At 32.3% G+C, this 15,621-nt stretch overlaps 3 protein-coding genes across 3 annotated transcripts in view; 2 read left to right on the top strand and 1 right to left on the bottom strand.

Moving 5' to 3' along the window:
* The window catches only part of LOAG_01945 (Notch2), a gene marked incomplete at its 5' end in the record, with an annotated part of 6,250 nt that extends 5,332 nt beyond the window's left edge, over positions 1–918 (top strand). Inside the window, 3 exons of the mRNA XM_003137483.2 lie at positions 22–249; positions 405–614; positions 765–918. Coding sequence (XP_003137531.1) covers positions 22–249; positions 405–614; positions 765–890 — 564 coding nt within the window. The 3' untranslated portion in view covers positions 891–918. The remainder of the gene's footprint in view (positions 1–21; positions 250–404; positions 615–764) is intronic.
* Positions 919–2,204: 1,286 nt separating this feature from the next.
* On the bottom strand, positions 2,205–9,923 carry LOAG_01944 (hypothetical protein; the record flags this gene model as incomplete). The annotated part of the gene is made up of 14 exons (XM_003137482.1): positions 2,205–2,366; positions 2,456–2,622; positions 3,555–3,631; positions 3,815–3,932; positions 5,050–5,408; positions 5,710–5,933; positions 6,405–6,533; positions 6,784–6,833; positions 6,985–7,102; positions 7,317–7,414; positions 7,740–7,848; positions 7,950–8,073; positions 9,272–9,448; positions 9,916–9,923. The coding sequence occupies 14 exons, from the start codon at positions 9,921–9,923 to the stop codon at positions 2,205–2,207; spliced, it is 1,920 nt and encodes a 639-aa protein (XP_003137530.1).
* Positions 9,924–12,828: 2,905 nt separating this feature from the next.
* Positions 12,829–15,621, top strand: part of LOAG_01943 (hypothetical protein) — a gene marked incomplete at its 5' end in the record, with an annotated part of 4,277 nt that continues 1,484 nt past the window's right edge. The window contains 7 exons of the mRNA XM_020445900.1: positions 12,829–12,842; positions 13,292–13,445; positions 13,646–13,892; positions 13,994–14,102; positions 14,355–14,542; positions 14,776–14,943; positions 15,172–15,308. Coding sequence (XP_020303692.1) covers positions 12,829–12,842; positions 13,292–13,445; positions 13,646–13,892; positions 13,994–14,102; positions 14,355–14,542; positions 14,776–14,943; positions 15,172–15,308 — 1,017 coding nt within the window. The remainder of the gene's footprint in view (positions 12,843–13,291; positions 13,446–13,645; positions 13,893–13,993; positions 14,103–14,354; positions 14,543–14,775; positions 14,944–15,171; positions 15,309–15,621) is intronic.

Genomic DNA, 15,621 nt, shown 5'->3' with positions numbered 1-15,621 from the left:
TTTTTTTTTTTTTTTTTAAAGGGACAAACACCATTGTTTTTGGCTGCTTCTCAAGGGCATGTTGAGATGGTTCACATGCTAGTGATCGCTGGTGCTCGACGATGCATTCCTGATAACATGGATTTGACACCAGAAGACATTGCTAATTACAAGGAATACCAGGAGGTGGTTCAGTACTTCATAAATCTCCGAATGCAAAACGGCTCTGTGACAAATGGGAATGGCAGATCAAAAAGCAAAAATGTGAAGGTAGTTCTTGCAAGTATCGCATGGATCTCAAAAATTTTATTGAATTTGGTTATTGAATTCCCTGAAGATTTTCAAGGTTACTTATGAGATATTTCTATTTGCATTCAATTTTCAAATTAAAAGAATGCACTTTTCATTTTATATTAGATATTTAGAAGCCGCGAATCATCGCAATATCACCTGCTTTATCGGAAATGGTATTAAATTCTGACGCAGCTACGATAACACCCGAGAGTTCAAATTCATCGAATTCATCCAGTTTTTTTGACCGTTCTAAAGAATGCTACGGCCTATGCGAAACTAATGCCCAAATGCATAGTTTACCAAGTACAATTCTACAGCAAAATCCACAACACTTCATACAGGTATTTATAAATTAACGATATCTTTGATTTAAAAACAGGGATCTCCGTTTAAGTTGTTCATTTACGATTCAAAAAAGAATAACGGATAAAATTTTCATCCATTTTGAAATTGCAAATTCTTTCTAAATGAAATAGTGATACATTTTCCAGACACCGTATTCTTCCATGGATTATATCGCTAATCAAAACTACATTATAAAAAGTAGCTGCTTAACGAATAATGAAAACAGGCCTGTATCCTCCACGCCTCTTCTAGGATTCGAACATTATGTATAAGATTTGTAAGTTTCTTCGAGCAACAGTGCTATATTGAATTTTGTCTGAGAGGGCGAAAGAATCCTTTTGAAAACTATTTTTATCGAATGTTTTGCAATGTATTACAGCACTTTACTTTCTTTTATTTCATGAATATTTTAGGTCCCACTATTGATTTTTTTACTTTTCTTTCTTGAATTTCTCAAATTATTAATTAAACGTTCCTTACAACTAGAAAGGTGTTATTATCCTTAATCTGTTCTCGTTGCTTGTTATATGCAATAGATGGAAAGAGAAATGGAGTGAAATCGAAATTGAATCGAGATGGGTGGAACTTCAGTAAAAATTCTCGAAAGATTACTGTAACATATTATCGTTGTCAAACATATGAATGAGTAATGATTTTTGTTAGTGAAACATCAGTTCAATCTAGTCCAGTAATGGTGCCATAAAATACAGTGTTAGTCGCCGATCATTTATCAGATTCATTTCTTTACAGCAGTACTTGTATCTTTTGATTGCTTACTTTGTAAATGTTCATTTTGCCATAATATGTTGTGATTGAGTGATACTGGAAATGTTTTTTTAGGCTATAAATCGTACTTGATATGGTGAAAATCTACAGTGATAAAATAGAGATTTAAGAGATTTAGGTTTGGATTTCAAAAAAATGACTGACTGTTTTCAAAAAAATAAAAAACTTGAAAATTTAATTTGTAATTTCAACTTCTACCAAGATAACTAGACAGCTTAGCTTTCTGAACAGTAAAGTAGATGATGACAGTAACTTTGGTCATAATAGTCACATCAAACATTTTGCACATTTTGATTACCTTACCTTGACATTCAACTGAATTTACAAAAATAAATGAGGGCTTGAATTTAAAAAAATAGATTTGGAAAAAAACAAGAAAGAAAAAAGAACAGGAAAGGAATAAGAAAGAATGAACTTCGTTATTGTAAAGTTTAGAACACTTTACATTGATTTGGAATAAAAGTTGGCTTTTCATTAGCATCATGCTTGACTCGTAATCGGATCGTTGTGCACCACGGAAAGCCATTTAACTCTCCTTTAATTTCAATCGGAATTTCTGTCACGTCCACTTCTTTGGTCGTGCCTACTGAAAAATTCGGCAATATCTGTACCAAAGCTTTCCATTAAAAGTACATTACTATAATTAAATGACTTATAATTGACAAAATAAATATTCTATACATATCATAGATTTCGCGAAGTCTCTTAGTTTCATCATATTTGCAAATATTTTCATTTGATTCAAACATTTTAACGCTAACAATTACTCGATTACATAGATATTGATTTTGTTCTAGTGACTAAGCTGAGCTACTACTGAAATAAAGTTCACGTGTGATATCACAATCGAGAGTAGAGCGTATGTGTGTTCCAGTGCCTGAACTTTGACTTCTTGACGTCCTCATGTATTTCTCTATCAAAACTCTATTTCGGTCGCTCTGTTCTTTTGCTTTTATGGGACACTGAAGTTTTGCACTTATAGCATAGCTTCTCGTCCGTTTAGTGAATGTGGCAATCAACACTTTCACTGAGCATTAAAATGTTCGATCACCTTTTTAACTGGTGTTGACGTTTCCAACGGGCTGAAGGTGGCAGGTACTGTCCGTACAGATTCTGTAGAATCTGCATGAGACCGAGACCTACTAAGTGCAAACCTACTCCAACGACTTGAACGTCGTGGGCCACGGCGTATTAAGCTCGACTTTTTGGATCGCAAATCTGCAGATTGAGGTAATTATTGTAGTAACTTCTTAGATCATACAAAGCAAACTCTCTGAAATTTTCAATTTATTTTAAATGTTAATGAAAGTTGGCATGAATTTTCGAATGTTTGAAACTTTCGAAATTGACGTGCATTTCAAAAGTTAACCAAAGAGAAAAACCAAGCAGTCTCTAGCCTGTTTTTTCTCGCTTTGCACTATCGCCAAATTGTTTTTGCTTGATAGATGCCTGTAACATATTGAAAAGTTCTCAATTATGGCTTATCATTCTCGCATTATTTAACTTTCAGCAATTAAATTTTTGGAATTTCCGTGTGTTCATCACACATTATATTATTTTAACAATTTTGAATATATTTTAAATATGACATTGTCTGTAATGGAAGATAATAAAACGATAATAAAAGAAAAGTAAATGGGACATTATTGCATGTTTGATTTCGAAACTTAAAAGGAAAATCACTTTCAAAACGAATAATAGGAAAACCCTATTAAGCTTACCGCTGTTTATTAAAATTCCAAGCTTATCAATGATAACAGATGATGATGCTTACCAGTGATTCAGCATTGCTATTTATGATTGGTATTCCAGTAGCGTTTACTCCCTAAAATAGTTGTGGATTTATTAGAAAGAGTGATATAATACGGTAATATAATACGGTTCTTAATACCACTCTTATATTTTACAAAATTTTTAATTTCTGTAGAATCGAATTTTGACCTGTATAACTCGCATTTCAGTGCAGTTTTCTGGCTGGATTTTCTTTTTCAGTATTCGTTCTGAATAATTTGGATATCAGAAGTGTAAGAATTGATAGGAACACTATACTATTTAAAAATTGTCCGTAATAGTTTGGTAAATATTTGTTCATATCTGTATTTAGGGGCAGTTTAACAGATAAATAAATTTAATTCGTTGGAAGGATATACCAGGCGGTATTCGTGCATCGTCAACAACATTACCTTTCAGTTGTTCATTCCCCACTTCTGATGACTGCGACTGATACCTGGAAATTGCTTAAGTTTTCATGGAATGAAAGAAACGGTAATGATGTGATCTAAATTTACTCTTTGCAGGAAGTCTTCTCAAATGCCGATCGGACCTTTCTTCTTATCAAACTTAAATGCTTATTACTTAATATGAACAATGTTATCAGTAAAAAATCAGATAAAATGACCTGTAACCGTACCTATATGGAAATTGACTCATTGTATCCTTAACCTGACCAATCTGTCCATCTGTTGAAAGTCGTGGCGGAGATCGCCGGATAGTATAACTAGGCTGAGTGTGGCCAAGCGATTGAGATGCTGAAGATAAAGGAAATGAAACGAAGGATAATGGAACAGTGAAATCCTTGAGGACAAACCTACAGATCCGATGGATAAACTAGATGATGATCAAACTGACAATGACGGTTCACGTAATTCTCGACCAAAGTTTTAGCAGGAGATCTTTGTGACAAAAACAAGGAATGAGTAGGATTGCATAAGTTACGCAGTAGTAGCAAATGTCGATTGGTCTCAGAAAAATTTCGCTATAATTCTGCCAACTACTAATTCAACGAATTTTCGATTCTAAATGATAGACGTTCTTAGCAACATATATTTAATCCTTATTATCATATTCCAGTTATCAGTTTCTGTTTATTTTTCAACAATTCTATTGCTGTTCATAAATGAGTAATAGCAGAGGAATGTCTCATTATATTTCGATTCTATAGCATACTAATTTAAATAAGTAAGCGGACAAGGCTGAATGTTATGAAATGTCCTGAGAAATGTAGTGAGTTGACATACTTTTTAACTGTGACAACGAATCGGCTAATTGTCCTCAAAAAAACCTGTTATTATCATGTAAAGTTGGATGAAAAAGTAATTTTTTAGCGCGGAGCTCACAATTTCATTCACAATTTTTAACATATTATGTTTCAGTTGATTAATTCATTAATTCATCATTACTAATTTGACCATCATCTTCCAGCATTCACTTTATGGATCACAAGAAATAGGCAAATCAACTTACTGATAGTCTTCTGAATTGCGCTTGATAGTATGCGCTTTAAGTTTTAGATTTCATAGTATTTCATAGCTTTAGATTTTTTAATCGTCGTAGATTTCAATATCTAATTACCAATTTAGTGCTTAATAAACAGAAGTCTAAGGTTTATTCTAAGGTTCATTTTAAAAGACAATAAGAAAATTTTCTCAAAAACTATAATGTTTACCAGTGGACAATACAGAGGAATAAATTTGAACTCTAAAAAGCTTCAGTTTTGATAATCATAATATTCTGCAATTATGAAAGCTTACAAGCTACTGGTGACTCTGAATTTTTTATCAAACATATTCTTTAAACTGGGCGTTTAATTCAAATCATTTAAAAGTAACTTGTAATCTGAAAATTTTCTAAATTAGCAATACTCACTTAGCACAACGAAATTCCCATATCTTCGTCTTTCTCCAAATTCAAATACTTGTGGTTGTCCAGCGGTCATAAACTCGCTTAACCCTTTTGGAGGTTTAATATCTGCTTCACGGGTGATATCAATGCGACGTTGTCCAATCAGTATGTCCTCGACGTATTGCATTGGTATATCACAATTCTCTGGTTTAATTATTCGCTCTTCAACCTGATTTTGCAGGCGATGGATTGCTAGGGGTTCCTTGCCACTAGACAAAGTGATTATCAGTTTTTCGATCAATCGAATATTGCCGTTGATAGATCGTTGTTCACCGAGGATCGAGGTGACATTTAACATTGATTGTGGTCTCAAAGCCACATTGCTAAAACACGATCACATTTCTATGTATTCTCATCAAGACTGTACATTGTCATAGAGCACTGAATGCTTGAAAAAGGAAAAACAAAACTGTAAGATGAACAAAATTAATTCATCCTCATTGAAATCAGTTATTTATATGTATATATTTGTTGAAGAAAAAGAAAAAATATAGAAGTAATAAATCTCAGAAGACAGATCTTCATAATTTTTTGAATGATACTTCAAAATTTTTAAAAATATTAATGAACAGAGGGATTGGATTATTACCACTATACCAAAGTTGTTGAAATCGATTTGCTAACCCGTAAACTTCGCGCTGCGCAGCATTGGTGACCTCTGCTGGACATAAATTATTATAAGTACGACGGTCACTCCTTGTAACTTGCTTTCCGTCTTTCAAATCACAAAATAATATTGATCGCCTTATTCTAATAATATTATTTTTGACAAATATGTCTTCTTTCAAATTTAGTGGCCTTTTATCCCATTCTATCTCGTTGGTTTCACGATTCATTATTGGTGCACCCTAAAATTTAGATATTGAATACCAGATTTTAATTTGTAAGTGTAACATAAACAATGACTTAATTATTGTCCCATGAATTATACGACAACTTTATTAACAATTTTATTATATGGCAATTACTGTAACATTATACGCAAATCGATCGAATTTCATTATCGCTATACATCGATCTACTTCTCTGCTGTCATTAAATATTTAAGAAAGAGGAATATGGTCTAAGGTGTTAAATGTCACTTCATAATTCATAACACTGTAACGAGCACGAATATTTTTTATATCCACAACAACGATTAAAACATATCACAGAAGAACTATATCTAGAAAAGTTCACCCAGTACCACCGGCAAATCGATATTCTATGCTTCAGCATGAAATGTTGATAAAATTCGTAACAGATTAAAAAACAGTAGCCAATTTCTATTCCAGTTTTAATATATCTTCCGCATCAATAAACAAGATTTAAACACTAACTATGAGCATTCCGTCAAGTTTTTCAATATTACAATGTCCCATCTCATTAGCAGAATAGATGTAAATTGTTGAATGGAACCATGATTGACGCACTAACGTTGTGACACGGATACGCTGCTCTGTGATCACCTGCATTATTTGAAGATTTATGAAATACTTCTGTTCGATGGATTTTACTTCCCGCCAAAATGGATTGAAATGACGGAAACAAGGATGAAACAAATAGTCAACCGATTCCGAATAAAGGGTTTCGTGGGTGTTACTTTAAGGCAAGAGTGGAATAGGTATTTAATAGATAAACGTAATTGCATTGCTGTTAATCTATCAAATAATGTTTCATATTTGATGATGGAATCATAAGAATCGATAAAGCACAAACCGAGATCGGAAGTTGTAAGAAACATTGCGTTATTTCATCATTTGCCAAAGCTGCAAAGATACATTACCTACATTAACCATCCCATCTTATTTAAAAAAAAGATAACTAACGGAATAGCTTTTGCAAATAAGGTATCATACTGCACATTATTCACTCAAATACTTCCAACTACATTTTCTGGTTGAAAATTGTGGAAATAACCTGCTACACCAGTTGTTAGTCTGGCATTCTGTTCCATTTCAGTTTTTTTTCTGTCCGAAATATCTAACAAAAAATTCCCCATTTCAAAATTGGCTTCAGTTTCCTCAGCTGTTTCTTTCTACAACACCAATTATGGATAATGCAAACAAAATAGAATATGGTAAAGTTTTGTCTACATATTACAAATTTTATACATAAATTTACAAATATATTAGCTGTAATACACGATATGTATCATAGACCAATTTACAGAATTTACAAACCTGAAAGATCATGGATAGGATGATCCACAGTTTAGATTAATTGCACACAAATAACAAGTTTGAACTTACGTTCCTTGAAGTGTCCCGTGTAGAATCAGTACCGTCATATAAAGGCACATCTAACTTTTTTTTCGATAGTAGCGGAAGTCGTGATTTGTTTTTTCTAACTAAAAACTGCCCGGAAGTTACGTAAAAATTGGCTTGAATTTTTCAAAAACTAGTTCCCTAACAAAATTACTCTACACTGGGCCCAATACATTAACTAATTCATCATTCTGATTAAGATTAAGTCCAGCTAATTTACAATATGATAAGGAAGAACTGCGTTGATATTTTTCTTTTTTTTCAAAACTATTTCGGTGTCTTACTAATAAGCCATTTCCACTATTCAATACTTTGCTCATTTTTAAATGTTTTTTTTCGCAGTTTGTTTATTTCTAATTTACTAAAAGACTAATATTGCATGAAAACCTTTGTAATTGAAATGCTTACTTTGATAATTTCTCGCATTTCGAAATGCATCATCACAATAACCTTCAGATTCATAATTACAAGGATTCCTTGCTATGAAGTCATGATACGAAGAATTTCTATCCTCAACCTATAATTTTACCAACGATTAGTTGAATTTCAAATAGCACATACGAAAATACTCCTAAATTAATTATTTTGGAATAAATGTTCATTTTTAATTTCACTTACATCATTTTCGTATTCGCGTACGGTAGCTTCCTTGTTTTTTCTTTTCACTCTTTGTTTTACTTTGTTCCCCGAGATCGAACCCGAACGAATCTCATTCTCTGATAATTGAGTACGGTTTGTTGACCTGTACAAAATTACTATTTAATAAATCTTTAACTTGTTCTTTAAACTTGATCAGTTCCATTCTTTTCTGTTGCTCTCCAACAATGTCCTATTAATAACAAGAGAAAGACAGCAAAATAGTTTTTACAGTTAGTTTTTTCTGCTAGTCCCATTTCCGTCCCTTGCAAAATATCTGCTACTACAGTGTAGCAGTGATTAGAAAAAATATGGCCAATCAAATATTTATGATAAACCAAAAAATGGTTGCAGCAATCTTTCATTTTCTAACTTGAAAAGAAACAGTAGGAAGAGTGAAATGATAGCAATTAATTATCCTGATCTCAGAGTACCAATACCATGATAGTAGAATCAAACAGCTTAAAGATGTTTAGAAGCTCGATTTAGTACTTTATAGACCTCGACTTGGCACTTTCTTTCTTTTTAATCAGTTAATAATTTTGCCAGAAAAGAATATAATTAACCAGATAATGTCTTATTCTTACTGCATTAAGTGCATTCTATATGAAATATACAAATTTTTTTCTGAATATAAGCAACCAAAAGTTGAACCAACTAAATGTGAATTCCTTCACGAACTTTCGTTTCATTCCTTGTGCTTTTTTGCTACTATTTTTTATCTCTGGTTATCTTCTTTCTCTTTCTTATTAGTCATTTAAGGTTAATGTATTTCGCTTTTTTGGTTTCAAATGTTTAAAAACAACCTCTATGTTCCACTCCCCAATTTTTTCATAGATTTATTTTTTTCTCTTATAACTCTATTTCACAATTTCACAAAGTAATCTGCAATAGCATTACTCCCTAATATTTCATTATCAAATAAAAGAATTTCGATAGAATAAAAATTTGATACTAAATCATTTTCTAAACTTTCTATTGTTTAATTACATTATGTAATATTGCAACAACAATTTAAATAAACAAAATGGAATGAGTCACTTTGATCATTTCATTCAAAAACATATGAATTCCAATCTATTAAAACCAAATTTCACCTCTGATTTTTCTAAATTGCAAGTATTATTTTTAGGTGAATTAAGCATTTTAGCTGAAATTTCACCATACAAATTTGAAATGCTTTCCAATTATTTCTTCAAAAAAAACTAAATGGTTTTTGACCCTTTGTTGAGGTCAAACATTTTTGTAGCATCAACAAAATGCCATTTTGTTGAAAAACACAGCTAAATGTTTGAGAGACGTACTCGGGCACTTTGAAGGTTTTTGATTGACCTCTCTCTAAACCTGTTTTACGTTTGAGATGTGTTTCTGCCTCATTTTGTTTACTACCAGATGACTCGTCAGCAAATGTATCGCCCCCAGTTGGTATGGTATTGTATATTGTTGAACCTATTTCTGGTATATTTGAATTCCGATGATTCCTGAAAAGGATTTCACAAGCATTTCACTCATTTCAAGCAAGCAGACCTCTTATTTATCTCTAAGTGAGTTTCAGTATGCTAAAGATTGGACGATTTCTGTTAAGATTTCATTACTTTTTCGTCAATAAAATCCTTGATCTTACATAATCCTTCACCTGTCCTCTTCCCAATTCTATGCCGTAATTCCAACAAAACGGAACCGAAAATTAATAATAGGAATTTGAAAGAATTCAATAACTTTGGTTTGATTTGATATCAAAAAACTTTTGAAAAGATACGATTTTGTTGTGTCGAACACAAATTTATCACTGCTTGAAGGTTCCTGCAACTCGATGAGACTACATATTATTTCAATTTAACTTCAGGGATACCTTTTTAAACCTATATTACTGAAAGCAAAATAAGCACAATTAGCAGCTGTCGATTTAAAATTTTAATGTGAAGTTTTTTGACATGGAGAAAGTTACCTCAACATTTTTGAAGTAATAACTACTCAAATGGTAAAATGACATTTTAATGGAGTGAAACTGAAATAAACCGTCCAATACGAAGTACTTTTATAAAATTAAGATTTTCTGTTAATTCTATAAAAAAAATTGGCATACCCAACAGGGAAGAACTTGTTCAGTTAGTCATGAATAAAATATTTGAAATTTGAAACATTTTAGAAACTTCAGAAAAGAATGGCATTTTGCAAAAACTGGAAATTAAAAACCTCTGATGCGGTAAATTGTGCTACCAGATATTCTTTATATCTAGAATGAAATCTAGGACAGAAGAACAAACTGTCAAACGATCGCATTATTATCAACTGTCACACGAATTATCACATTCATCACCAGAGTATTAACCGTATTTGTCTCCTACAAACTGTAATGCTATGTGAGTGATGATAAAATATATTTTATGATAACATCTGAAAAAGAATAGCTATATGTTCATCTATCATTTCATGTGATATGAAGTAAGAACCAATAATTTTATGAACTGAAACTCATTTAAAACAACAAAATTTTATGCTCGTAACCTTTTTGGTGGAAGCTGTAAATTTCTTCGACCTTTTATCAATGATAATGATAAAGATGACGTCATGATAATGAATGATACTTTCTCTTTGACATGTCCGTTTCGCCTTGAAAGTGTCTTCATTGTGATAAATGATGTTGTTGGATATGGGATAGCAAGAACTAGTTCAATGAAGAACTTACACTGATTGTTACATCAGCTATTAAAGATATTCATGGATGCATCGACATAATGACGAGACGATGGATGAAGTGCTGGTGAAATGCTGACGACACGCAGATCTCTTCATTCACTCTCAGAATTATTGTCAGTAGTGCGGGGTGATACGAGGTGATTCCTTCCTTCTTCATGCTCTCACTTCAATCGCATTTTCTGCTTCTTCTCTTACTGTTCATCTTTTTAACGTTCCGAGGTAAGCATTACCAGTCAAGTTTAAAGGAACTTTCTCGTCATCAACTTTTCGATTTTAGGTCCTTCTTTCATTTTTATCTTAAATAAGATGAAATCTCTTAGAAGTGACGAGCAAACTTTAGCTCTACTTCACTCCTAGTCTTCTTGAACTACGCAAAGAATTTCGAGGCAGTTTAATTTCAACTCTTGTAAATTTTACAAAGATTCCTAAAATCAGTTCCTTGGATAAATTCCTTCAAAAAAAAAATATTATCCCATTTCTCTTACAAAAAAATTATCATCTCAACAACTCACTTTGAAATCTTTTTAATTTCAAACATTTGCTGTCCTGTGACACTTACAAGTGCTAAAATTAACTAACTTCATCTCAACAGCTTTTTTCATTTGTAGTTCATGGTAGTTCGCTTGACTGCAATTTTAACTGGACATTTTGCTGCTGGAAGAATAAAGGTGACGGTGCACAATGGCAAATATACCACAGTAAAAGTCACGATAATGGAAATGGAACCATTTTATATTCACGACTTCATGACGACAAGTCAAGTAATTTTTCCTTTTCTTTGTAAATTTTTTTAAAATTCCTTTCCAAGATATATATCACATAAAATGTATAAATATTTACAAATAGAATGTTGTAAAGCTTGAGTGAAAGAAATTATTTTGTTGGTCGTTGTTTCACTTATTGTCGCGCTAATTCACAGTGACAAAGTTTGAGTTTAGAGGAATGAACTCTTTAATTTATGCAACTCACAAATTAGCCCTTCTTATCAAAAAAAAAAAAGAACAAACATTTCTTGTGTTCTTTAGCGTTTTCTTTACCAATGCTTATCTAATTTCAAGAGTAAAGAAACTATAAACTAATAATCTTTTTAAAGGTATCAACTTCAACACATGGAAGATGTTTACTTCTTTTATCCTCTTCCATTTCATTTTGAATTGGTGCAAACTTAGACTTTCGTAAAAGGCTACGAATCAGTAGTGGCTGAATTTTTAATCCATTTGTAAAAACACAACTCTTTTTGGGTCATTTTACGTTATCATATTGCTATCGAGGAAAAAACGATCTATATGACTTCAAAAAGCTTACTTTCAGACTATATTTTTAAAAAATGCTTGAAATTAGGTAAACATAGACAAAACTACGTGATAACACTAGAGTTAGTACTATACAAAATGCAATTATGCCGCTAAAAAATCATAAAAATTTTCAGTATAAACTCTTATAATTATTAATATCAAGAAAGTAAAAGTTTAATAGTTTCTTTTGAAAAACTGGAAATTCCCATGCTTGATGCCATGTTCCACTTCATCATTGTATTTGCTTTCATTTTTTTTTCCTCCAATTTCGCCAATTTCAAATACAATTTAAAAACCAAACCTACAATTTGAAGAGTTGAGGAAAAAAATCAGTTGTTGATGAATTTTGATCCAACAGAAATAATCTGATCACTGAGCTTGCCTCGAAAACATTGCGTACTTGCATAAAGGTTTAAAATCTCAACAAATATTTCAAAACATACTGATTGCATTTCACCAGTACCAAATGCATAGTGCGAAAGGCATTAGAGCTCTCGTTGATTAAATTATAGTATTTGGAAATATTTGGCTTATTTCGAATATTTTTTACTCTCTAAATTGAGGATGCAGAAAGCCCGAATCAATCTTTAGAGCTGATCAACTCATATTTCATAAATTGCAATATTTTGATGATAAATTCTGTCGATAAAATAAAATTACTTTAAAAAAAATCACGAACTTTTTTCTTCGTAGTTGAATTTTTCACACTGTCAAATTCTTAATTTTATATTTCAACACTATCTGGCTTTGATTTTATCATATGTCTACTTATTGTGCTTCAAAATGGTATAAAACTATATCAGATACTATCATTTTTCTGTTTAATTTAAAATTAAAAATTACTTCACTGTCCATTTCAGCACACTATGGATAAGAAGAGGTAGCTTACAAATCATTAACAAATTCATAGTTAGACGTTTCCGCATACAACATGTTCAGCTGCAGTCTTATGTAAAATACATTTCAGATCATTTTTTTCTGGCGACATCCGTGACACCGAAACAGAGTTTTTCTAGTGACTGGACTTCATGTGCAATATGTTCCAAAACGGGTTTTTTTACAGTTCTCGTAAGGTTTGTTTTGTCAAAATATTGATCTTAATTGCTCACATGACTCACTCCAGTTACGATGTGAATATGTACCACGTCTAAAATTTTCCATTTGTCTTGAAATTCGAACTTTATCATGAATCATTTAAAATATTTGCAAGAACTGTAGCACTTTGTCAGCAATAGAGCTTTTTGGAATTAATTATAATTTAAGTTCTAAAATTATCAATGAAAAATTTTCATCGATAAAAATAAAAACTTTGAAAATATAAGCTTCTAGAGCTTATCAGACACCCAGAACAAGAATCAAATTGTGCTGGAAATTTGCCAACAGTGAGAATAGCATTTATCGATACTGCACATTTCTACGAAACTGGAGATCTACTGATTACGCCAGCAAGCATTTCAGTGTCACTCCCAAGCAACCAGTTCAAGTATCGTATCATCGTTATTCTCTTTTTTTTTCTTCTTGAGAAAGAATAAGATGAGATTCAATGGAGAGGGAAAGCTTAAGATAAATATGTCTCTCATTATAAATTTCATTTAAGTATTTCACATATTTATACAACCAAGGTTGGTATCTGTTTGAGATAGTGACAAACACTGTCAATTTGAAGGAAATATTTCTTCCTAGTTTTATATCAAACTACAAAATCATGGACAATCTATAGCAACAGCAGTCATTAACAACATAAAAGTTGTCACTGAAGAATGTCATTTACCTTCAATACGACCGAAACATCGACAAGTGAAACTATATTCAATACAACGAGCTGAAGAGAGAGAACTTACAACACAAGTCATAACTTCTCGAGATATAACCAGCAAATTATCAGCTACCACAAATCCCATAACTTCATCCAATTTAAACTCTTCATTTGGTTAGTTCATTCTTTCTGGCTCTTCTCAACTTCCTAAAAGTTTGCAAAGTCTGAAATATTTACAAGATTAAAAAAGATTCCTAGACAGATTAAATTTTCAGTACTCAGTGATATTTTTGGAGATGCTTTTGCACAGTTTTTGGTGGATGATTCGGACGGTTTAATCGTTGAAGAGCAGAAGATTGGAAAAGATGGTGTAAATAGCAATGAGTAAGTTTTCCGTATTTGTACGAAATCAGAATAAAACTAAGAAGAGAGGTGAGACAAAAAAAAAGATACTGTAATGGAATATTTGAAACGAAATTTTCGTTATTGAGATTTTTCAAAAACTTGGTGTATTATTTGAGAAGTTAACCTCGGAAATTTCACTAAACTATAAAACTTATAACTGTGGTAGGCCTCTCGCACAATGTGAGTTAAATAGATGTATGTAAAATTCTTATTAAATGTTTAGAAATTTAGGTGGTTGAAACGAAACAATCCAAAACAGGATAATGAAGTCTTTGTATCAACAACGCTTACTCCAAAATTACCTTTCACTTTCAACCTTTTGGAATGCAACACTATCGGCGGTTGCTTATTCGATCAATCGATGTGCTCTTATCAAAATTCAGCAATGTCTCGCGGTTCAACATTTGAACGAGTTAGGCGTAAGTATCTTAAATTAGCAATTCGGAAAGCCGCAAATGCGGACAAACCCCATTTTCGTTACAAAGTTTCCCGCCGACTTCGTTCCCGAACCCTTTGGTTTTGGGGATCCAAAAGTTGGTCCTTTTTGCGATTATAAAATTCGTAGTTTCTATTTTCAAACACGGCAGCACATTTGTCATTTCTTTTCTTTTCACTTGCAATACTCTGAAACTCCAAACTCCTAACATTTCAGTTTATGATCAGAATTTTATGCAAGCGCTTACGAGACCGAATACAGTAGCAGTATTAGAAACAGATACATCATTCACAGAAGATCATAAAATTGTATTTGATGTATTGGAATTCACAGAAGGACAGCGACTGTATGGATGCTGCTATAATACAAAACTGGATGCAGACGGTTCATTTACTGCATTTAATTCCATTGAATATCAATTTCATCCAGTCAATTGCATATCACGCTGTGAAGATAGCAACCATTAGATGGTTTCGAAGTAAGCGAACGTATCCCGGTAGCTGAAGCGTGGAAACGCATCATCATCCCTTAAAAACTAAAGTTTAAACAGGAATCTTGAGTGAACAGAATGTCGTGCTTCTGGAATCCAAACTTGAAATCAATTCTTTTCAGAAACCTTAATCAATATAAGGATATTATTGGGAGGCAAACGACCATCCGAATTATTTTGTCCATTTGCAACGGCAGTGCACTCAACTCCAGTTATTTGGAGGACAGAACGGTTTACCTGTCCTCAAGGTACCGGAAAGGTATCAAATTTTCGAATAATTAAAAAAATGGGCAGCCGTACCGGATCAAATTTTGCGTTTGATAATGCCTTCATCAGATCGAGACGGCAGCTTATAATTTTAAATTACTAATTATCAGGATACTTCTCATCATGGTATTGAATATGGATTGCTGAACCAACTAAGCGATAAAAACCCTTCACATGAAAACTGGACTACTAGTTAAGCGAATGATAACATTAACCATCAAAAAAAGAATTAACTCGGATAAGAGCATAAAGCAAAAGGATACACAATCAACAAAATTATTCTATTTCAGATCCTATTTATGTGT

This window comes from Loa loa (assembly GCF_000183805.2).
Source record: "Loa loa unplaced genomic scaffold supercont3.9, whole genome shotgun sequence".
NCBI lineage: Eukaryota > Metazoa > Nematoda > Chromadorea > Rhabditida > Onchocercidae > Loa > Loa loa.
This window is presented reverse-complemented; position numbering and strand designations above follow the sequence as displayed.